This window comes from Danio aesculapii, chromosome 4 (genome assembly GCF_903798145.1).
Source record: "Danio aesculapii chromosome 4, fDanAes4.1, whole genome shotgun sequence".
NCBI classification, from domain to species: Eukaryota; Metazoa; Chordata; class Actinopteri; order Cypriniformes; family Danionidae; genus Danio; species Danio aesculapii.
In genome coordinates, this window is record NC_079438.1 from 48250605 (window position 1) to 48275229 (window position 24625).

The window sequence follows — 24625 nt, forward strand, 5'->3', positions numbered from 1 at the left end:
TAAAATATATCTCTGTCTAGATGTTGTATAATATATATTTTTGTAAAGGGCCTTACAATGCCAACATTTCTTTGCACAGGTTACACTGATCTCAAACTGGTAAATGGTTCAGACTCTTGTTCTGGAAGAGTGGAGCTTCAGTATCTCAGTAAATGGGGCACAGTGTGTGATGCATGCTGGGATATGAGAGCTGCCAGTGTCCTCTGTAAAAGGCTGAACTGTGGGATTGCTGTGTCTGTTGTGGGATCAGACTGGTTTGGAGAGGGAAGTGGTGAAATCTGGGCTGATGTGTTTGATTGTGACGGGAATGAAACAAAACTCTCCGAATGTTCAATCTCTTCATGGAGTCGAGCTGAACGTTCTCATAGACGAGATGTTGGAGTCATCTGCTCTAGTGAGGACATTTGATTAATAATATATATTACATGGATTACATTTATTATTATCTTAATAAACTGCCTCATGTTTATCTTCAGACTCGTCTCTGGCTCTTCATGAGGGTCTGGTGCGGTTGTCTGGAGAGAGTCAGTGTGAGGGGCAGGTGGAAGTTTTGATCCAGCAGGTCTGGAGGAAGGTTCTGCTGGACTCCTGGAGTCTCACTGAATCCTCTGTGGTCTGCAGACAGCTGGGCTGTGGCTCTGTGCTCAACTTCTCGGGCTCCTCTTCATCCAGTCCTGAACACAGTCATGAGTGTGTGATGGGCTTCCAGTGCTCTGGGAGTGAAGCTCATCTGGGGAACTGCAGCTCTCCACAAACTCTCAACTGCAGCCCACACAACAGCTGTTGATCACCTGCCTTGGTGAGAACAACAACGTCTGGGCAGATTCTGGAGTTGTTCCTGATCAATAATGTGTTTCTCTTTCTCTGAATATCAGGCCGCGGGTCCATCAGGCTGGTGGGTTCTGGGGGAGACTGTGCAGGGAGGCTGGAGGTTTTTCACAGCGGCTCATGGGGGACAGTGTGTGACGACTCCTGGGATATTAAAGATGCCCATGTGGTGTGCAGACAGCTGCAGTGTGGAGTGGCCCTCAGTAACCAGCAGGTACCAGCCTGGTTTGGTCCTGGTTCTGGACCCATATGGCTGGATGAGGTGGAGTGTGAGGGGAATGAGACGTCCCTGTGGAGCTGCTCTTCTCCAGGCTGGGGAAAACATGACTGTCTACACAAGGAGGATGTAGGAGTCGTCTGCTCTGGTGAACAATATACTTCATATTCAGTTTATGTAACATCCAGTGTATGAATCAAATGTTTGGTTTAAAGTTATCTCTTGTTTCCATGTAGAGTATAAAGAGATCAGGTTAACTGAAGGCTGTGAAGGGAATGTGGAGGTTTTCTATAATGGATCTTGGGGAAATGTGTGCTGGAATCAGATGGAAATAGATACAGTGAGTATTATTTGTCAAGAGCTGAACTGTGGAAGATCTGGTTCTTTGTCTGTTTCTACATCAAGACTGAAATCAGCTCCTAACTGGCTTGACAAAGTAACATGTCGATCACATGATTCACATCTATTGCAATGTCCGTCTTCAATTTGGGGACAAAATTATTGTAACAAAGATGAAGTGGCCAAAGTAACCTGCTCAGGTAAAATTATTGAATGTTTTCACTACACAATACAATAATATTGCTTTAACTTTAATACTTTGAGTATAAATATAAAAAGACAATTTGCATATGTTACTATATCTGATGATTACAGAAAAGGAGAGTCCTGCATCCCCCAGAAGTTATCTTACAATTTCCACATCTCCTCACCAAAGACAATTTTCTGGTAAGTTTATTTCATAGAAACTCAAATTAGCTGTATACAGGGCAAGGTCATACAAGTAACCATTATGACCCTTATATAGCTGCTTCTGTTGTGACAGTACTCTGCTTTCTTTTTGTCTGAGATGTGTGTGTTTTAGCTCACATTCCTCTCAGACTGCGTGGAGGGCACAACCAGTGCTCTGGGAGGCTGGAGGTGTATCATAACGCTGTGTGGGGCTCAGTCTGTGATGATCTCTGGGACATCGACGATGCTCAGGTGGTCTGCAGGCAGCTGGGTTGTGGAGCAGCACTGAGGGCTGATGGGAATTCAGCCTTTGGTGCTGGTGAAGGTGTTGTGTGGCTGAACAGTGTCCAGTGCAGAGGGAATGAGCTTCACCTGTGGGACTGTCCTCTCTCCCTGAACAGCACCACTGACTGCTCCCACAAAGAGCACGCTGGACTCACCTGTGCAGGTCACTGAAAAACGCTGACGAATATTATTGATTGAAACATTTGCTGAAGTTTAAATCTATTTGTGTCTGATTTTTCAGATTTGTCAGTGTCCACTACTCCTGCCACATCAGCATCACCTTCTGGTCCAGTTTCTCAGACAGTGAGCTCAACATCAGTCTCTTCTTTACAAACATGTCCAGAAACTCCCCCAGTCCCCCCAGTGCTGGTGATTGTACTGGGAGTTGTGCTCGTACTGCTCTTAGTGGCACTGCTTATACTTATTAAGCAAAACAGACTCATGAGGAAAGGTAGGAGAGATCCAGAGATCTCATATGTCATTGTATTGTGTTGTGAACTGACCACATGTTTGTCTTGTCACACTCACAGCTCTTGCTGACTGGTACACTGGACTACACAGGGCTCCAACTGAGGCAGTTTATGAGGAAATTTACCACAGACACAATGACTTAAGAGGTGAGGCATCATAGATGGAAGTTAAACGCTTTTATCTAAAACTATACAATGTATCCACAACCTTTATTTTCAAACCTGGCACTAATTATATTCAATAAAAAAGGTCTCACTTTCTCTTCCTAGTCTTTAATTCACTCAGACAGATAAATCCCCCGTTCACCATTTGCAATTTCTTCATGCTAAGTGTATTGACCTTATTCTACAATGTAAAAGTACACTCATTTCTGTAATTTATTTAGAACCTTTATTTAGAACTTTGCTTATGGGCAAATGACTAGTAATAATAACCGGCAGTAAATGGTCAAAGTAATTTCCTTGTGTTTATGAAAATACATTTAAAAACCTTTGAATGATGTTTTTATAGCTAAAATCAATGGAATTGAATGAAACCAGAAGTCTCAAGACAATACGTATCCAGTGCCTCCTCTTTCTTGTACAATGAAGAAAAAGGTGGATAACACTGTTTGAATAGGAATCTATTCATGTATGGAGTACATTCATAAAACTATTCAACTTGTGTTACATCTTATGTTTAGATCATTCTGATCACATGTGTAATAAATAAATCTTTATCACTTCATTCATTAATTTATGTGACACATTGAAAGCCTTTCTGTAGCTCAAAACATTTAACATGACACAATCAATGCTAAGGGTTTGAGTTCGATTCCCAGGGAAAGCAAAAAAATTAAAAAGAAATTAAAAAGAATAAAATGGTTTAGGACTGAATCTTTTTTGATGATGAATAATTTTTCCAAACGGTTGTTTTTGTTTTGCTGTTATTTAACAGAGAGTCTTATCTCTCAAGAACAGCGTTCTGGGTTTGGAGATGGAGATTCACTCCTACCAGGTAAGAGCAGTGTTTTACAAACTGATCAAGTGTTTAGAACAGTAATGACCTTACAGGGAATTGGTCTTATGAATTGATCAAGTGATTTCATTGCTCGATTAATCAAACCGTAAACACTTTGGGATCCGCATTTTTTCTACAATTCTTTAAATGTATTTTTTGTATGATTATTTTTTATATCGAAGAACGGCTGAATGCAGGCACGTCAGACTATGAGGACATCGCCATTAATGTACCAATACCCGATGAGACAGGTCATTGTCCAGTTCTCTATTGTGTTCATAATTCTTTCTCTCTGTCTACTGTTCCACAATTTGTTTGTTAATTTATACAGTATTTTAAAACATTTAAACACTTGATTGGATTGGTTTAATGTTGCATTTGTAGACTACAAACCAGAGGACTATGATGATGTCATTACCATTGGACAAAACTGTGCTGCTGATAAAGGTGATTTTTTTGTGATCATTTTTAAGGTTAGTTTGGATAAAATGTTATTTTAATAGCTTAATGTTATATCCAAAAGCTCATAATGTTGTTTTTGTGTAGTGGACACTCCTGAAAATTATGATGATGTCATCATTAGTGAACAGTGCTCTCATTGTGAATCGAGTGCGTCAAGCAGAACTTCATTTTTAATTTCAATTTACATTTATTTTTAAGATATTGAACATATACTAATAAAATTAATCATAATAGTTTTATTGTGCTTAATCTGCTAGTCTCAGACACTCATGAGGGATTTGTTTATTATTATTTTGCTTTGGGTTTTTTTGTACAGAGGAAGGTCAGGAGTATGATGATGTATGGAGTATCACTGAAGAAATGAGAAACCTGTTGGGTAAGTCTTGTCTCGTGATTATTAATACACTTAATATAAAATATTGCAATATCTTTCATGTTTAAGATTCACAAATGTATGAATTGACCCTAGTGTATTGCTATATAGCTGTGTAATATTAATTTAATCTTTTAAATTCTCAGAACAAAATATTAATGCAACAGGTTTATGATTAAATTTTGAATAATTATATAAGATAATTATTAATTGTAATGCAATCACAGCACTGAACAGCTTTTTTGTGCTTTTTTCTTTATAATGCAGATTATGATGATGTGGTGGAAGAATCAGACACTGAAAAAGAAGCTGTATAACTCAGTGTTTTATTTTATTCTATTGAAGTTTTTGCATTTCTTTTATTTTTTAATTTATTTTTATTTTAATTAATTTATTTTATTTCATTTTGCAAACTTGTGAAACAGATATAAATTAAATGATTATTATAATTTCCATTGTTTTTTGCTGTGATAGCCATGGTTATGTTTGTTGGGGTTATTGTTATATTATTATTTTAATAATTGAGATGAAGTGAGTTCTCTAGTGACAAAACATGATAATTACACTGTCATGCAAGTGTAAGTTTTCTAAAACTTCTGTTGGATGAATGTAAAAAAAATAACGACAAACTTGAAGTACAATGTTTACATGAATACTATTCTATGGACCATTTCAATGTGGTCACGTCATTGGCCCATGAATATCTCCTGCTTGTTATCAAACTACTTCATAACTGTAACAAGAGGTAATTCAATCATAACTTAATGTTAAAACATCTGTCATAACATTATTTATCAGTACGTGGCTCTTTTTGTATTCTCTGAAGCTATAGGAATTAAAAATGTAAAAGAGGACATATGTTGGACCATTGTTTTTGTTTATATCCGTCAAAATGGTCTATAGCTGTGTTGTAGAAATTGTACATTTTAATTACATGGCAGGATGTAATAATTACTTTTCTAATAACTAAAACCTGGTTTTTAAATAAATTTCTCATTATTTGAATGAAGCTAATTGTCACCTGATTACTGAATTTTTCTAAATACAGCTAAACAATGTTAATAAAAACTATTCATTGTATGTCTTTTGTTTTTTCCTTTCGAAAACCAAACCTTGCCTGTTCTTTTGATATAGAAAAGCTGGAAATGGTTTACCAGATTTAATTCTGAAACTGTTAACTATATAACACAGTTGTCAGTGTTCACTAACCCCTTTGTCCAACTTTATTTCTCAGTAATTAATAATGAAGGCTTGTTTCGGAGGACGATCAGAGCTGTGATGTAGGAAATGATTTGAGAAATCTGTTTAATTTCTTTAAAAATGTATTGAAATCTATTGAAACCTTTTTTTTAGGATTCCTTCACGTCTCCATTCTCCCTTCCTGTCTCCCTTCATGAATTAATCATTATTTTCAATCCCCTAATCCATAAATCTCAAACTGGATTCCTGGAGGGCCGCAGCTCTGCACGGTTTTGCTCCAACCCTAATCAAACACAGCTGATCCGACTAATCAAGGTGTTCAACACTACTAGAGACCATTAAATAGGTGTGAGTTGGAGGTGGTTGCAGCTAAACTATGCAGAGCTGCGGCCCTCCAGGAATTGAGTTTGAGACCACTGCCCTAATCAATGGCATCAAAGTAATTCATTCCTCTGTTTTACTGCCATCTTGAGGATAAAAATGGATTGCATGAAATGTCAGTGTTTCAGGGCTCCCCAGCAAGTACTCAATGTGAATTTGGTGTTTGATTCCCACTTATTTGTTAATGTAATAATAAGAACATTCTGGATTTGTTTTCTGCTTAATCAAAAATGTACCTCCCCAGACATTACAGGGCGTCTTTTTGTAGCAGTTAAAAGAGAACCAAAAAGACATGAAATTGACACTCTCAAGTTCTCAGGACATGTCCATTTTCTCACACAATGGAAAAAAAGTTGAAGGAAAATTGTGATTGACTCATTTGTAGAAATGCAAAATGTTATGGTAAGATGTTTTTAACATGCTATTTTATAATTACATAAATTGTAGAGAGAGGAGATTATGTGTCAATATCACACTTATGTATACATTAATAGTAAGTGTTACAGACATTTACCGTTACTTATCAGTGTTTTTATCTCGTCTCTGCAGGTGTTCTGCAGGCTCTGATACTGTAAATAAACTGGAGAGTTTCCTGTCTCCTGTAAGTCAAATATATGAGTGTGTGTGTATGTGTTTGTGTGTGTATGTATTTGTGCATCTTGTTGGGTGGGGAGAGACACAGACAACTTTGATATATATGGAGAAAGTGAGCGAAGCGTGCTCTGATTTGTCACTGCAGTTGTTTGATGATTTCCTCTGTTGTGTCTAATAAGGTAATAGCGGGTGTGATTGGAGGCTGTTTCTCCTCTTTCTCTCTCTTTAAGGGGGCTGAGTGGATGCCTCTACTTCTGTATCATCAGTGTGGAGAAGATCGTTTTGGATGTTAAGTTAATCATGCAGTGGGAGAAAACAAGAAGCCTGATGCTCATTTTACTGTCCTCTGCTCTAATTCTCAGCACTGCTGGTAAGTACACATTAAATAGTGAAAGAGATTAAGTTGTTTCCATATTTTTCTTTAAGTACTTAAACACATTGTAGGAAATCTCATAAGAAAATTAGGGTTGATTTAAATTTCAGTTTTATTTAAATTATATGATTGATTTGTTTACTTATAGAAACACTTTGATGCATGCCTTTATTTAGTTTTCCTGTCATGTTTTCATGAGATATCTGCTTTAATTTTACATGATAAAAAAGTGTGTAATGCCATGCACATTTTCTTATAACTACCAATTAAGTGCGGTAATTTACAATTATTATTATTATTATTATTATTATTATTATTATTATTATTATTATTATTATTATTATTACCATTAGTAAAATATAGTAAAATACTTTTGGTATTTCATTGACACCCATTTCAGTCTCTAATCAAAGGTAAAACCACTTCTCTATGTCCAATCATTACAAATAATTTATATTGTGCTTACAAATGGATTTGCCATATCCATATAAATAAAAATGAGAGAAAAAGAACTCAGTTTGAGATCCTGAGGTAATTATGTTGTGAAATAACTTTTTATATATGTAAATGGTATACATCTCCTATAAATTGTCTATTTTAATAACTGAAGAGGAGAATTGCATGTATGAAAATTCTTTGCAGTTATGTTTCTTCATTTTTCCTTGTTATTTTTACTCGATGTTTAGTTCATGTGAATATCAGGCTAGTGAATGGTACCAGTCCCTGTTCTGGTCGAGTGGAGGTTCTTCATAGAGGTCAGTGGGGAACGGTGTGTGATGATTTCTGGGATCTTAAAGATGCTGCAGTGGTGTGTAGAGAACTGAACTGTGGAGAACCTGTAGATGCTCTGTATGATGCTCATTACGGTCAAGGATCAGGACCAGTCTGGATGAGTTATATCATGTGTACTGGGTCAGAGTCTACACTGAAGAACTGTGGGGCATTGGGATGGGATAAACGCAACTGTGATCATTCTAAAGATGCTGGAGTCATCTGTTCAGGTAAACTATTTTGCATATAAGTCATACTTAATTTCATTATGCATGTACATGCAGGTTTTGTTAATCTGTGTTCTCTCAGAGGTCAGGCTGGTTGGAGGTTCTCGCTGCTCTGGGAGGTTGGAGATCCTTCATGATCAGACGTGGATGTCAGTGTGTGACGCTGCCTTTGACCAGCAGGATGCAGAGGTTGTGTGTAGAGAGCTGGACTGTGGGGCTCCTGTACAGGTGCTGAGAGCAGCTGCTTTTGACAAAGGAGACGCTCAGATGTGGACACAAGAGATTCACTGCAGAGGAAATGAGTCTCAGATTCACTTCTGTCCAACATCACCACTGTATGAAAACAACTGTACTCATGAGGACAACATTGGTTTGTTGTGCACTGGTATGAGTTTGTTTTAAATTGATCAAATTTAAGTAAATTTAAATCATTGTTAGGGTTTTGGGAGATCTAAAGGTAAAATTAAGGTCACTGTGGTGGGTGTCACTACTACCACATTTAACAACTGGATATTTGATTAGTTCTGGACATTAATACAGGTTTGCATGTTGCTAAACAGTATAGGTGTCAGTTTTGCTCCAACCCTAATCAAACCCAGCTGATCCCACTAATCAAGGTGTTCAGAACTACTAAAAACTATTAAGCGGGCGTGATTTAGAGCTAAACTGTGCAGAGCTGTGGCCCTCAATGAATTGAGCTTGAGACCATTGCTGTACAGTGTTATTATGTTTTCATGATGGATAACAGTATAGCTTGACAGAAAGTGCACAGTTTATTCAGTTAAATTATAAGATACAGATGTCTTGTAGCCAACTGTTATATAAAATGATTTATTTCAGTTCATTTGAGTGTAGGTTTTAAACTAAATTTAAAACACAGTAAACTGGAAAAATGTGAAATTAAAATGTAACATTTAAAAAATTGAAAGGTCTAGAATTTGACTTCTTAAATTCAATCTCTACACATATTGTTTGATTTGAATTAGGTTGGGATGAAGTTTTCCCACTGCATTCTTTTTATATATTTATTTTTAAATATCGACTATGATTACAAAACTAATTCTCTCTCTCTCTTACACTTACAGGCATAAAGAATGTAAAACTGGTGAATGGTCACAGCCGCTGTTCTGGTAGAGTAGAAGTTCTTCATAGAGGTCAGTGGGGAACAGTGTGTGGTATGGGCTGGGATTTGGCTGATGCTGCAGTGGTGTGTAGAGAACTGGACTGTGGAGAACCTGTAGATGCTCTGGGTGATGCTCAGTTTGGCCTGGGATCAGGACCAATCTTAATAAAAAATTCAATGTGTAATGGATCAGAGTCAACACTCAAGAAATGTGGATCCATGCAATCGAGCGTTCATGATGAGTGTCTTGATAAGAATGCTCAAGTCATCTGTTCAGGTAAGCTAAATGTAGAGAAAACATCTGCTAAAGGTAGTCACATTTTAACTCCCTTTTGTTAAATATACATGATAAAAATGATATTTCCTGATTTAAAGTATGTTCTCTCAGAGGTCAGGCTTGTTGGAGGTTCTCGCTGCTCTGGGAGGTTAGAGATCCTTCATAATCAGACGTGGATGTCAGTGTGTGATGCTGCCTTTGACCAGCAGGATGCAGAGGTTGTGTGTAGAGAGCTGGACTGTGGGGCTCCTGTACAGGTGCTGAGAGCAGCTGCTTTTGACAAAGGAGACGCTCAGATGTGGACACAAGAGATTCACTGCAGAGGAAATGAGTCTCAGATTCACCTCTGTCCAACATTCAGGAAAAGGCAGGAAACAAACTGTTCACAGGACAATGATATTGGACTGGTGTGTGCAGGTTTGAACAGTTTTTTAATAAAGTGAAATTAAATGTAATTCACCTAAAGTTACAGTTTTTGTAATGATTTAATTTTGTCCATATGTTCTTGTTGGCTTTTTTCATTAATTATATAGGTAATATGAGAGTGAGAGTGGTTGGTAGTAACAGTTCATGTTCTGGTCGAGTAGAGGTTTTTCATAGAGGTCAGTGGGGAACAGTGTGTCACGTGGACTGGGATATGGCTGATGCTGCAGTGGTGTGTAGAGAACTAAACTGTGGAGAACCTGTAGATGCTCTGGGTGATGCTCATTTTGGACAAGGATCTGGACCAATCTGGACACGACTTTTTTTGTGTGATGGATCAGAGCCAACCCTGAAGTACTGTGCATCAGTACAATGGGGTTTTTATGATTGTGATCACAGTAAAGATGCGGGAATCATCTGCTCGGGTAGGGTGCTTTTTTATTAATGGTTTTTATTATTATCAATGAACTTCCAACCTTGAATGGATTACAATAAACTCAGACCTAAACAGTTTCATTTGTGGTTAGTTAATCTGACCAAGTCTTATTATAGAATATCTGCAGTATTGTGCATTATTATGCTTTTACATGGACTCTGTAACTGAAAAAAATGTTTTGGCTGAATTATACATTTAGTGTCTTTTAAATCCAGTAATATTAATTTAACATTTAGAAAAGGTTTCTAAAAGTGAAGTCAGTTTTTAGAATGTATTATCTTTTTGTGCTTCAGGTGTCAGGCTGGATGGAGATTCTCCCTGCTCTGGAACAGTGGAGGTTTTTCATGAGAAAACATGGAATTCAGTGTGTGACACTGCCTTTGACCAGCAGGATGCAGATGTTGTGTGTAGAGAGCTGGACTGTGGGGCTCCTGTAGAGGTGCTGAGAGCAGCTGCTTTTGACAAAGGAGATGCTCAGATGTGGACACAAGAGATTCACTGCAGAGGAAATGAGTCTCAGATTCACCTCTGTCCAACTTTACCTTCAAATGAAGTAAACTGTTCACATGATAATTACCAGAAGCTACTCTGTGCTGGTAAGAGTTGAAATAATAAGAGAGTAATTGAACTTTAACTCTGGCCCTACTTTTACTCTTCCTCTATTTTTATTTCTGTCACTTAGGTAAAAAGAATCTGAGGTTGGTTGGTGCTAACAGTCGCTGTGCTGGCACAGTAGAAATTCGTCATAGAGGTCAGTGGGGAACAGTGTGTCATGACTTCTGGGATTTGGCTGATGCTGCAGTGGTGTGTAGAGAACTGGACTGTGGAGAACCTGTAGATGCTGTGACTGATGCTTATTTGGACCAGGATCAGGGCCAATTTGGGTGAATACTATTTTATGCTCTGGATCAGAGTCAGCACTGAAGGACTGTGGTTCATCAGGATGGAGCATACATGTCTGTACTCACAGTTTGGATGCTGGGGTCATCTGTTCAGGTAAATAATGCTGTATTTAGAGTTTTCTGCACTTTTATTTTCCACCTGCTGACCCCTAAACATGATAATATCTTGTGCTGAAAATGTGTGTATCTGGATTGTTATTATTGGAATTTAACTACTAGGTATGTCCTTTTGTCTTTGTGTACTGTGGTCCATTTAATATTAACAGGTCATAAACCTTCCAGACTTGCTGATGGGTCACAACTTTGCTCTGGCAGGTTAGAGATCCTTCATGATCAGACGTGGATGTCAGTGTGTGATGCTGTCTTTGACCAGCAGGATGCAGAGGTTGTGTGTAGAGAGCTGGACTGTGGGGCTCCTGTACAGGTGCTGAGAGCAGCTGCTTTTGACAAAGGAGACGCTCAGATGTGGACACGAGAGATTCACTGTAGAGGAGACGAGTCTCAGTTTTCATTCTGTTCAATATCCTCATACAAACACAATTGCACCAGTGGCCGCAACGTGAGATTGATCTGCTCTGGTTAAGTATTAATATTAACTGTTTTTTTTAAGATTTAAGTTTAAATCTATAAGATTGCAAAGCGTTCTTACCTTTTTTTGTGTTTGTGTTGTTGCTTAAAGGTAAAATAAATTGACCCATATTTGCATTTTAATTTATGCAGATTTTTAAAAAACTAATATATGATAAATTATATTTCATTTGTAAAATCAATGACAATTTATTGCACAGGTTACACTGATATCAGACTGGTAAACAGTTCAGACTCTTGTTCTGGAAGAGTGGAGCTTCAGTATCTCAGTAAATGGGGCACAGTGTGTGATGCATGCTGGGATATGAGAGCTGCCAGTGTCCTCTGTAAACAGCTGAATTGTGGGATTGCTGTGTCTGTTGTGGGATCAGACTGGTTTGGAGAGGGAAGTGGTGAAATCTGGGCTGATGTGTTTGATTGTGACGGGAATGAAACAAAACTCTCCGAATGTTCAATCTCTTCATGGAGTCGAGCTGAACGTTCTCATAGACGAGATGTTGGAGTCATCTGCTCTAGTGAGGACATTTTGTTGAAAAAAAATACATAACATAAATTACATTTATTATTATCTTAATAAACTGCCTCATGTTTATCTTCAGACTCGTCTCTGGCTCTTCATGAGGGTCTGGTGCGGTTGTCTGGAGAGAGACAGTGTGAGGGGCAGGTGGAAGTTTTGATCCAGCAGGTCTGGAGGAAGGTTCTGCTGGACTCCTGGAGTCTCACTGAATCCTCTGTGGTCTGCAGACAGCTGGGCTGTGGCTCTGTGCTCAACTTCTCGGGCTCCTCTTCATCCAGTCCTGAACACAGTCATGAGTGTGTGATGGGCTTCCAGTGCTCTGGGAGTGAAGCTCATCTGGGGAACTGCAGCTCTCCACAAACTCTCAACTGCAGCTCCACACAACAGCTGTCGATCACCTGCCTTGGTGAGAACAACAACATCTGGGCAGATTCTGGAGTTGTTCCTGATCAATAATGTGTTTCTCTTTCTCTGAATATCAGGCCGCGGGTCCATCAGGCTGGTGGGTTCTGGGGGAGACTGTGCAGGGAGGCTGGAGGTTTTTCACAGCGGCTCATGGGGGACAGTGTGTGACGACTCCTGGGATATTAAAGATGCCCATGTGGTGTGCAGACAGCTGCAGTGTGGAGTGGCCCTCAGTAACCAGCAGGTACCAGCCTGGTTTGGTCCTGGTTTTGGACCCATATGGCTGGATGAGGTGGAGTGTGAGGGGAATGAGACTTCCCTGTGGAGCTGCTCTTCTCCAGGCTGGGGAAAACATGACTGTCTACACAAGGAGGATGTAGGAGTCGTCTGCTCTGGTGAACAGGACACTGCAATTTATACTTCATATACAGTATGCAACAATACCTTCAGTGGCTGAGAGAACTTAACACGCTTAAGAAGACATGCAAATAGAAAAAAAATGCTGTAAATCCTCACAACACAAACACAAATAGAAAAATATTTTTTTAAGATAAAAATTATCTTATTTTTCCATGTAGAGTATAAAGAGATCAGGTTAACTGAGGGCTGTGGAGGAAATCTGGAGGTTTTCTACAATGGATCCTGGGGAAATGTGTGTTGGAATCAGATGGACAGAGACACGGTGAGTCTGATCTGTCAAGAGCTGAACTGTGGAAGATCTGGTGTTTTGTCTGATTCTACACCAAGAGTGGAATCTGCCCCTAACTGGCTGGAAAAAGTGAATTGTCGACCACACGATTCAAATATTTGGCAGTGTCCATCTTTACCCTGGGGACAAAATCACTGCAGTAGAGATGAAGTGGCCAATATTTTCTGTTCAGGTATAATAAAATCCTCTCTAATATCATAGTATATAATATCAGAGAAACACACACCATGTTTGTATTGTCTATATGTGGATATATCAAATTATCTGAGGTGCATCAAACCTTACAAATATAACAAAAGATTGCTTGTTGTTATTTATTGTCAATAACTGTATTAACTAATGCTATCTAATGTAACTGCTGTTTTTTAAGCAATTTTCAGTATTATATCATCAGCAATAATGTATATCAGCTAATTTGATCAAAATTTGGGATTTTTGTATTACATAGAATTATGTGATTACCTTGTAATTCCAGAACAGACTGCTCATGAGTCCCCTCGAAGCTATCTGACATGGTTGGCGTTACCCCACCAGAGAAAGGGCTCAGGCAAGTTTGTTCAAGATTACATGTAAATTTAGCTTAAGTTTACATCTGTAATGTAACACAAAAACTCCGCCATGTACACTAGGTGCTGCTGTTCTGACTGTGCTGGAGATTAATGTGTTTTCTTATATGTGTAAATATAGAATACCTACCTCTCAGACTGCGTGGAGGGGACGGCTGGTGCTCTGGGAGGCTGGAGGTGTATCATAACGCTGTGTGGGGCTCAGTCTGTGATGATCTCTGGGACATCAGCGATGCTCAGGTGGTCTGCAGGCAGCTGGGTTGTGGAGCAGCACTGAGGGCTGATGGGAATTCAGCCTTTGGTGCTGGTGAAGGTGTTGTGTGGCTGAACAGAGTCCAGTGCAGAGGGAATGAGCTTCACCTGTGGGACTGTCCTCTCTCCCTGAACAACCACACTGACTGCTCCCACAAAGAGCACGCTGGACTCACCTGTGCAGGTCACTGGACATTTTAAAATAATTTTAGTGCTAGTAATTATTATTTTTTATTTTAATTAGTCATTTGCATGATTTTGAATCTGTTTTATTAGACTTGCCAGATTTTCCGGTGTCCACTACTCCCGCCACATCAACATCATCTGCAGTTTCTCAGACAGTGAGCTCAACATAAGTCTCTCCTCCACAAACTGGTCCAGAAACTCTCCCAGTCCCCCCAGTGCTGCTGATTGTACTGGGAGTTGTGCTCTTACTGCTCTTAGTGCCGCTGCTTATCCTGATTCAGCAGAACAGAGTGATGAGGAGAGGTAGGAGAATCCAGAACTGTCATATTGTGTCTACTTCGGTGTGTGATCAGTCATGTGTTGTGAACTGACAGCAGGTTTGTGTCTACACTCATAGCTCTCTCTAAGAGGACACACAAGACCACCACTGAGGCCATTTATGAGGAGATTCACAAGACCCACAAATGACACAGTTTTGTTACTCAGAGGGGTAAGTAAATCCTAAACGGTATGAATACTGTGGGCTTCACTGTACATGTCATACTGTGTTGATTGTGTAGTTCAAAAGGGTAATCAATTTATTCAGAGGAATGAGTGGAGTAAATCACATATCTAAAAATTTAGAAAACTTTACATGTTTTATATGACATTTTACAGAGTTGCTAATGTATGATCTAAAAGAACCTTTATTGGTTCTATTCTTCCATAACAGGTGAAGATGTGCTTTCTGAACAGCAGAATTCTTGGTATGAGATGCTGATGACCTTTTGTCAGGTTAGAGGACTGAAACACACTGTCACCTGCTACATACAGACTGAATGTAGACTGTGTTAATGCATTGGTTTACCAAAGAATTAAAATGTACTCACTATTTACTCACCCTCAGGTGGTTTCAACCCTTTATGAGTTTCTTTGTTTTGTCAATAGTTACATGATTTCAACTTTTTTCAAAGTAGCTTCTTTTGTGTTCAATAGAAGTGGAGCAAGACTAAATGACGACATTATTTTCATTTATTGGTTAACTTATTTCTTTAATTTGTATATGAAGCAATTTAAAACATCCCTTTAGCTATTTATATTAACACAAATGTAATTCAGGTAAGGAATACTAAATCTTTTTTTTTCATGTATGTGAAGTTGGACCTCACTCCTATGATGACATCACAACTGAAGGCCCTGGAGGTCAGTACTTTAACTTATTTAACTTAAAGCAGTCAAATTAGGCTTTTTATTTACATTTTCAGCACATAGTAACTTATTGTTAGATTGGATTCATTAAAGGGACTTTGTTGCAACCAGTTACCACAGAATCAACAAACAATAGCTAATCTTAAATTCGTATGATTGTGTGGCTCAGTGGTTAGAACTGTCACCTCAAAGTAAGAAGGTTGCCGGTTCGAGTCCTGTCTAAACCTGTTGGCATTTCTGTGTGGAGTTTTCATGTTCTCCCTATTTCGCATGGGTTTCCTCCAGGTGCTCCGGTTTCCCCCAAAGACATGTTGTATAGGTGAACTGGATGAAATAATTTGCTCATAGGGTGTGGTGTGTGTGTGTGTGTGTGTGTGCGTGTGTGTGTTTGTGTGCGCGTGTGCGCGTGTGCGTGTGAGTGTGAGAATGTGAGAGTGTATGGGTGTTTCCCAGTACTGGATTGTGGCTGGAAGGGCATCCACTTTGTAACGCATATGCTGGAATAATTGGCGGTTTATTCCGCTGTGATGATCCCTGATAAATAAGTGACTAAGCTGAAGGAAATCGATCAATAAATAACCAACTGAAAAGTCATCACACCTTTATACAAGGGGTCTACAGATTTATTCTAAACTTATATTTAGTTAGATGTACAATACTTGAATTTGTCCTAACAGTTGTGCAAGCATTCAATAACAGGAAAGAAAGTATTGATGGTTAATTTTTATAGTGATTCCTGTGTTACTCTCAGTTGAGTCAATAAAGACTCCATGGACTCACTCAATTCACAGGCCGAAAAGCAACTCTCATTCCCATGTTATTTTCTTCACCTGATACTTTTGTTGACCTGATGTTTTTTGATGAACAATGGTAAATAATAGCGATTTGATTAAACGAAAAATATAACATTTTCTGTTTATTTCTTCTTTTCTCCTATCTCATCTATAAGAACAAGTATCGTCTGAGAATTATGATGATGTAATCACTGCTGGACTGGGACATGTTGGTGCAGGTATATTTCTAATACTTATTTTCACAGTTTTTAATGTGTTTTTGTTGACGTTGTTTTTATTTTTTATAGATGATGTGTCAGAAAACTATGATGATGTCGTCGTTGTGCGACAACTCTCCAATGATAAAGCAGGTGTGTGCTTCAGATGACACTTGTTTATCTATAGAACTTTTTTCTTTAAATTATTCTGCCATATAATTTTTTATTAATAGCTGAAGCATTTATTTCAGAGAGTGATGAGGATTATGGTGATCCGGATAAAAGGGAGTATGTGAGTGACATGTTTGGTACGTTGTTGACTTCTTTTAGTTTTTACTTGATCATTTTCTTTGGTGATGACAGCTTATTTAAATTGACTGCTGCTATCGTTGAGTTCATAATAATACTTTTTAAAAGCTTATATTGATTCAGTTGTTTTTGCTTTTTTTTCTAATACCAGCTTATGATGATGTGGGGGAAGAACCAGAAAAACAGGAAGCAAATGTATAACTCAGCCGCACAGAGTGTTTCATTTGTTTTAAACCAAGTTTTCTGCAGATTCAAGAAGATACTATACAAAATGTTCTGCTGTTGTTGCTGTTTCCCTATCTTTAATGTAATTATTTTTTATTGAAAAGTTCAAACTTGCTCTCGTGAACTTGTCAGAATGTTTTTTTAAACATGTTTTATGATGGTATTTCATTTCAGTCATGCAGACATATCTGTTTAATTGAACTTATTTTCCACCTAACATGCAATCAGTTTTTATATACAGTAATTATGATTTCAGATGCCATGTTAAGTTAACCATTTAACATGTATCCTCCTCTATCCCAGTCTCATTTTACAAAAAAATCTCCTCGTAAACATAGATTCCATTGAATACTGTAGACCAGGGGTCCTGCATAGCTTCAACTCTAATCAAACACACCTGAACATGCTAATAAATGTCTCCAAGATCACTAATTATCTATAAGCAGGTGTGTTTGATCAGAGTTGGAGCTAAACTGTGCAGGACCCTGGTATTGTGCCGAAATCTGTGACCCGTCGAAAACTGTGACCAGTAAAAATTTCACTCGGGGACGTTCTTGTCGCTCATGCTCGCGACAAGCATGTCCCCAAGTGAAATTTTTACTGGTCACAGTTTTCGCCCCCTGGTCACAGTTTCGACGGTCACAGATTTCGGCACAACACCGTACCTTTTGGACCGAGTTTGCCCACCCCTGCTGTAGACCCTCTGATGATGGACCTTTAAAATTTTTTATTAATCCAGGAATGTACTTTGAGAAATATGTTGACGAACAGCTATCATGGGATCTTCATAAGAATGTAATAACTCCTTTAAATGAGCAGAAGAGCTTATTGTTCACTTTATGTCTAGCAGAGGAGATTTCTGACAATCAGACATTGTATGTATACACTTTTTAATATTGAGACTTTTTGTTTGTTTTATTTTAAGTGCTTGTTTTGGATTTTAATCCAGTTTGATTGTGTTGAATTGATTTGAGTGTTTTCCTATGAGCAAAAAATCAAACTTGAATTTGAAATGTGTTTTTTATTGCCCTGAAATTGGGGAAAGCTGCATTTTGTTTTAGCACTGGATTTCTGTGCACAAAAAGTCAATGTTTAACTTACAAAATAGTGTCTTGTTTTTGAGGAATAGTCCTTTGAAATCTTGTTCGTATCAGCAGTTAGTTATCAGTCCTTGTATCTTTCACTGCAGGTGCCAGACTTTGACGCTGTATCTACACTCGAGTGTTTCCCACAATTGCTCTCATCATGTCAGATGTCAGCACTTTAACTTTATTTTTTTACAGCATACTCAGTGAAGCGTTTTTCTGAGGTATGGGAGGAGTTTTCTTCATCAGCAGCTGGATATATATGGAGAAAACTGAAAATTCTTTTGTCTGATTTGTTGCCGAAGCGGCTGGTTTTCATTGTTAACTCTCAAGAAGAAGACTCTCTTTAGAATCTCATGAGAAGTTGTAGAGGAGATGAAGATGAAGAGCTGTCTGATAATACTTTTAATGTCTACAATTGTTAAACTACAAAATGAAGGTAAGGGAATCTTCAGTTTAGGGAATCTTCCTGTTTGTTGTTTTGTATAAACAAATGCCTAGTGGCAAATTTTGTGTGTCCAAAATTATGCTTAGAAATTAATTATCTTAATAATTAAATTATTATTTACTGGTAGTATCGTGATATATGGCTCAAATACTGGCATGCTCACTAAAATGCTCACACGTTTGTGCAATAATAGACCATTTTATTTTAATAGTTTTGAAGGCCTTTAAGAGGTTGCAAGTTTTCTGATGTTTTCTAATGTTTCAAACTCACATCTGAATCGATTCATTTCTGCTCCTCTTAATGTGATTTAATAGCTACATCAACCGCGACAATCTAAAAAGAGATCTCACAAAGTGCAATGTTGAATTGCATTGTATTGTTACCCGATTAAAAAAACATAGATGAAAAACCCAAAATAGCAACAGGAAACGTTGAAACAATTTTTGGCCACTTTCATAAGCCTAATTTTTTGGCAACATGCTCTGTTTGTAGCAAATTTTCATTTGGTATAGTTTTTTATCTTTCTTTTAAAGTATTTTTGTTGGTCAGATATCCACAAAATAAACAAAATTAATGAATTTTAGCTGAAGTGACAAGCAATAATACTATTTTTCATTACTAAGGGAATTATGATAATTCAAGATCTATTATTACATGTAAAATATAGTATTTCTGACAATTGTCTTTATAATTTAGTTATGAATTAAAGTATCGCATAGTACTTGGTATGCTGATACTTCAGCTGGTATAGTATCGTAAGATGAATTAATAGTATCACCCAAATTTTAAGTGTTGCTGTCACTTTTTTGCCCACCAGGAATGCAAATGTTTTAACGTCCTTTTTCATTTAAATAGCAACGTCATGTGTCACATTTCTAAACTTGACCAAAAAAATTGTTGAAAAAGTTAGAAATATTGTAAAATGTTTCTGGAGAGCATACAATTCCTGAAATGTGAACAAAAATGACTTTTCCTCTCATGTGTACAGGGGAAGTAAGATTGGTTGGTGGTAACAGCCCCTGTGCTGGTCGAGTAGAGGTGTATTATAAAGGTCAGTGGGGAACAGTGTGTGACGATGGCTGGAACATACTTAATGCTAAAGTGGTTTGTAGAGAACTGGGCTGCGATAAAGCATTACGTGCTGTTGGCCTTTCACACTTTGGAGAAGTATCAGGACCAATCTGGATGGATCAAGTTAACTGTACAGGATCAGAGTCAACACTGAAGGAGTGTAAATCAAAGATGTGGGGTGTAAATAACTGTGAACATGATGAAGATGCTGGAGTTGTCTGTTTGAGTAAGTCGGTTAGTAAAAACAAAGCAACCAAAAACTCTTGCTTTTCGTTAAACTCATTATTATCATTAATAATGAAATTCTTGTATTTTGAGGTTTGTTAATGAAAATGTTAACATGCAGGTCGCCTTCCCAGACTCATAAATGGACCTCATCTGTGTGCTGGGAGATTGGAGATACAAAACATAAAGACGTGGATGTCAGTGTGTGATGCTGCCTTTGACCAGCAGGATGCAGAGGTTGTATGTAGAGAGCTGGACTGTGGGGCTCCTGTACAGGTGCTGAGAGCAGCTGCTTTTGACAAAGGAGACGCTCAGATGTGGAAACAAGAGATTCACTGCAGAGGAAATGAGTCTCACCTTGTTTTCTGTCCTGCGTTCAAGTCTTCAGATGCAAACTGTTCCCGCGGTAATGCTGTTGGTGTAATATGCTCTGGTGAAGTAACATTTGACTGCTCTTTACATAAATATACATATTGTTACACACATATGAACTAATTAATTCTCCTAGAGTGACCATAAACTGATTTGCTTTATTTTAATAACGTTCACACAGGTTACACTGATGACCGACTGGTAAATGGTTCAGACTCTTGTTCTGGAAGAGTGGAGCTTCAGTATCTCAGTAAATGGGGTACAGTGTGTGATGCATGCTGGGATATGAGAGCTGCCAGTGTCCTCTGTAAACAGCTGAATTGTGGGATTGCTGTGTCTGTTGTGGGATCAGACTGGTTTGGAGAGGGAAGTGGTGAAATCTGGGCTGATGTGTTTGATTGTGACGGGAATGAAACAAAACTCTCCGAATGTTCAATCTCTTCATGGAGTCGAGCTGAACGTTCTCATAGACGAGATGTTGGAGTCATCTGCTCTAGTGAGGACATTTTATTGAACAAATACATTACATAAATTACATTTATTATTATCTTAATAAACTGCATCATGTTTATCTTCAGACTCGTCTCTGGCTCTTCATGAGGGTCTGGTGCGGTTGTCTGGAGAGAGACAGTGTGAGGGGCAGGTGGAAGTTTTGATCCAGCAGGTCTGGAGGACGGTTCTGCTGGACTCCTGGAGTCTCACTGAATCCTCTGTGGTCTGCAGACAGCTGGGCTGTGGCTCTGTGCTCAACTTCTCCGGCTCCTCTTTATCCAGTCCTGAACACAGTCATGAGTGTGTGATGGGCTTCCAGTGCTCTGGGAGTGAAGCTCATCTGGGGAACTGCAGCTCTCCACAAACTCTCAACTGCAGCTCCACACAACAGCTGTCGATCACCTGCCTTGGTGAGAACAACAACATCTGGGCAGATTCTGGAGTTGTTCCTGATCAATAATGTGTTTCTCTTTCTCTGAATATCAGGCCACGGGTCCATCAGGCTGGTGGGTTCTGGAGGAGACTGTGCAGGGAGGCTGGAGGTTTTTCACAGCGGCTCATGGGGGACAGTGTGTGATGACTCCTGGGATATTAAAGATGCCCATGTGGTGTGCAGACAGCTGCAGTGTGGAGTGGCCCTCAGTAACCAGCAGGTACCAGCCTGGTTTGGTCCTGGTTCTGGACCCATATGGCTGGATGAGGTGGAGTGTGAGGGGAATGAAACGTCCCTGTGGAGCTGCTCTTCTCCAGGCTGGGGAAAACATGACTGTCGACACAAGGAGGATGTAGGAGTCGTCTGCTCTGGTAAGGTTTTAGTTATAATATGATTTTATTGATAATTACTGTATTTGGAGTATTGTATTTTTAAATAATGATTTGCTAGTTAAATAAAAAAAAACATTACTGAATTTAATTGAATGCCATTCATTTAGAGTTTACAGAGATCAGATTAACTGAAGGCTGTGAAGGGAATCTGGAGGTTTTCTACAATGGATCCTGGGGAAATGTGTGCCTAAACCATATGGACAAAGATACAGCAAGTCTAATCTGTCAAGAGCTGAACTGTGGAAGATCAGGCAGTGAACCCAGTCATTCAGTGAGCCTGAGATCTGCTCCTAAATGGTTAGATCATCTTAAATGTCGAAAACATGACAAAACATTGAATCAGTGTCCATCTTTACCCTGGGGTCAGAACCACTGTTATACAGATGAGGTGGCCAAAATCACATGCTTTGGTAAGATTGTATAAAATGAGTTATTAATGGTTAAATTATATGTTTTGATAAACATCAGAGTTTCAAATGTTGTCATTTCAGAAAAAGAGAGTCCTGACTCGCTACAGAGTTATCTGACATGTTCAGCATCTCCTCATCAGAGACGGTGTTCAGGTGAGAAGGTTAAATTATACATTTGAATGAAAAAAAATAGTTTGAAATATTTAGTTCTTTACTGACCAATTATGTGTGTGTTTCAGCTCATGTTCCTCTCAGACTGCGTGGAGGGGACGGCCGGTGCTCTGGGAGGCTGGAGGTGTATCATAACGCTACGTGGGGCTCAGTCTGTGATGATCTCTGGGACATCAGCGATGCTCAGGTGGTCTGCAGGCAGCTGGGTTGTGGAGCAGCAATGAGGGCTGATGGGAATTCAGCCTTTGGTGCTGGTGAAGGTGTTGTGTGGCTGAACAGAGTCCAGTGCAGAGGGAATGAGCTTCACCTGTGGGACTGTCATTTCTCCCTGAACAACCACACTGACTGCTCCCACAAAGAGCATGCTGGACTCACCTGTGCAGGTCACTGACAGATTTTTAAGTCAGTTTAATTCTAGTAATCATTTTTTTGTTTAACTCAGTCATTTGCACAATATTGAATCTGTTTTATTAGACTTGCCGGATTTGTCAGTGTCCACTACTCCTGCCACATCAGCATCATCTTCTGCTGCAGTTTCTCAGACAGTGAGCTCAACATCCATCTCTTTTCCACAAACTGGTCCAGAAACTCTCCCAGTCCCCCCAGTGCTGGTGATTGTACTGGGAGTTGTGCTCTTACTGCTCTTAGTGCCGCTGCTTATCCTGATTCAGCAGAACAGAGTGATGAGGAGAGGTAGGAGAGATCCAGAGACTGTCATATTGTGTCTTCTTCAGTGTGTGATCAGTCATGTGTTGTGAACTGACAGCAGGTTTGTGTGTCGACACTCACAGCTCTCTCTAAGAGGAGACACAGGACCACCACTGAGGCCTTATATGAGGAGATTCAGCACAAACACAAACTCTTCACTCACAGGGGTGAGCATGCAAAAACAGATTGGTATTATTATTTATAATAAAAATCTGAAGTACTGTAGGTTTGAGTGGTCAAAATACTAAAAGCATTGGGTAATTTTTTGCATACTGGTGTGTTTTTGACATGGTTAAACTGTTAATCCTGCTAGTCTTCCTGCTGTTAACCACGGTATTCAGCAGTGAAAACCACAGTGCTGTGTTTGTGCATACTAGTGTTTTTACAAACTGCAGTCAGTGAGAAAGCACACAGATGTAAGGGGAGTTTATACAAGTGTAAATATCTACATGTGTCTGAACTCTTGTATTAATGTTAGGTTCGTTGTTAAACTATTTGTTGGTTGTGTTATATTGGGTCTACACTGTTCGAAAAACCGTTGATCAGAATATTACATTTCTGGTAATTTTCTGCCAAGACATTACCTGACATTTCATTTCACCATGAAACAATGCACAAAACACACACACACACACACACACGCAAAAAAATAAATAAATAAATAAATAAATAAAAAATATATATATACTTTTTTTTTAAGTGTGTGTTTTATTATTTATGCAGACAAACTGGACCAAGATGCTTCAAATGAGTGCCTTACTGATGTACACAAATGTGAGAATTTTCTTATCAAAACTTTTTAAAAATGTAAATGCATTCCTAATAAATTAAAAAAGACTCATATTATTTTGATATTTTTTCAAAGATGTCATGAATCAGAGTTATGATGATGTCACAACCCTGCACGAAGGTGATTCTTACAGTTTTTTTTTTTTTTTGTTGGTTTCTTTGGCATGAAATGTATTTACATAATTTGCATCTGCTGTATGTCTTTAGAAGTGACACTGAAGAGTTATGATGATGTCATCACTTGTGAACAAAATGATGGAGCTGTGATCAGTGAGTCTGGGGAACTTTCTGTCAGGAAATATTATGTCCACCTCTGGTAACCAGTTGAATGCAAAACAAATTATTTGTTCATCTACTTGCTCTCAGTTAAAGTAGTCACCTACTATTTCAGAATTTACTGAGAATAATTTTCTTTTTTCTGTGATTATAGAGTTTAAGGAAGATAAGCCAGATGAAGAGGAGAATAATGAGTGAACTGCCTAAAATAACTGCTTTACTTTATTATTATTATTATTATTATTATTATTATTATTATTATTATTATTATTATCATTGTTTATTCATTTTTCTTTAGCTTATTCCCTTTATTCATCAGCGGTCTCCACAGCGGAATGAACTGCCAACTTATCCAGCATATGTTTTACACAGCAGATGGCTGCCTTACCAGTTGCAACATAGTACTGGGAAACATCCACACACACTCATACACTGCGGCCAATTTAGTTTATTCAATTCACCTATAGTGCATGTCTTTGGACTGGGGGAAACCAAAGCACCCGGAGGAAACCCATGCAAACACGGGGAGAACATGCAAACTCCACACAGAAATGCCAACTGACCCAGCTGGGACTCGAGTCAGCAACCTTCTTGCTGCGAGTTGACAGTGCTAATCACTGAGCCACCATGTCGCCTCATTATTATTATTATTATTGTATAATTTTATAATTTTAATATCAACATATTTTGTATATTTTTTCTGTAAATTATTATTTTTTAATTGTTTAGTGCTAATGGTGTCTTGT

At 38.5% G+C, this 24625-nt stretch overlaps 3 protein-coding genes and 1 long non-coding RNA gene across 4 annotated transcripts; all 4 read left to right on the forward strand.

The window, feature by feature from the left end:
* Positions 1-57: 57 nt before the first annotated feature.
* Positions 58-4709, forward strand: LOC130223543 (deleted in malignant brain tumors 1 protein). The gene is given in 13 exon segments (XM_056456384.1): positions 58-394; positions 477-767; positions 770-799; positions 876-1232; positions 1869-2222; positions 2301-2510; positions 2590-2676; positions 3467-3526; positions 3712-3780; positions 3914-3976; positions 4076-4138; positions 4308-4367; positions 4632-4709. Coding segments are annotated over 13 exon segments (2031 nt in total). The 3' UTR covers positions 4682-4709.
* Positions 4710-4890: 181 nt separating this feature from the next.
* On the forward strand, positions 4891-9463 carry LOC130223544 (soluble scavenger receptor cysteine-rich domain-containing protein SSC5D-like). Its single transcript, XM_056456385.1, is given in 6 exon segments — positions 4891-4895; positions 6770-6909; positions 7599-7925; positions 7993-8295; positions 8996-9310; positions 9429-9463. Coding segments are annotated over 6 exon segments (1125 nt in total).
* Positions 9464-9486: 23 nt separating this feature from the next.
* On the forward strand, positions 9487-24094 carry LOC130223545 (scavenger receptor cysteine-rich type 1 protein M130). The gene is given in 26 exon segments (XM_056456386.1): positions 9487-9727; positions 9844-10008; positions 10463-10759; positions 10852-11025; positions 11028-11165; positions 11338-11643; positions 11860-12174; positions 12259-12582; positions 12659-12976; positions 13160-13462; positions 13766-13837; positions 13978-14292; positions 19529-19837; positions 19958-20269; positions 20390-20704; positions 20787-21126; positions 21188-21504; positions 21633-21935; positions 22017-22088; positions 22175-22512; positions 22649-22799; positions 22898-22981; positions 23538-23588; positions 23680-23724; positions 23811-23873; positions 24034-24094. Coding segments are annotated over 26 exon segments (5712 nt in total). The 3' UTR covers positions 24078-24094.
* On the forward strand, positions 16429-17073 carry LOC130223161 (uncharacterized). The gene is made up of 3 exons (XR_008836599.1): positions 16429-16494; positions 16725-16781; positions 16934-17073. It is a non-coding gene; the product is annotated as an uncharacterized LOC130223161 (long non-coding RNA).
* Positions 24095-24625: the final 531 nt, after the last annotated feature.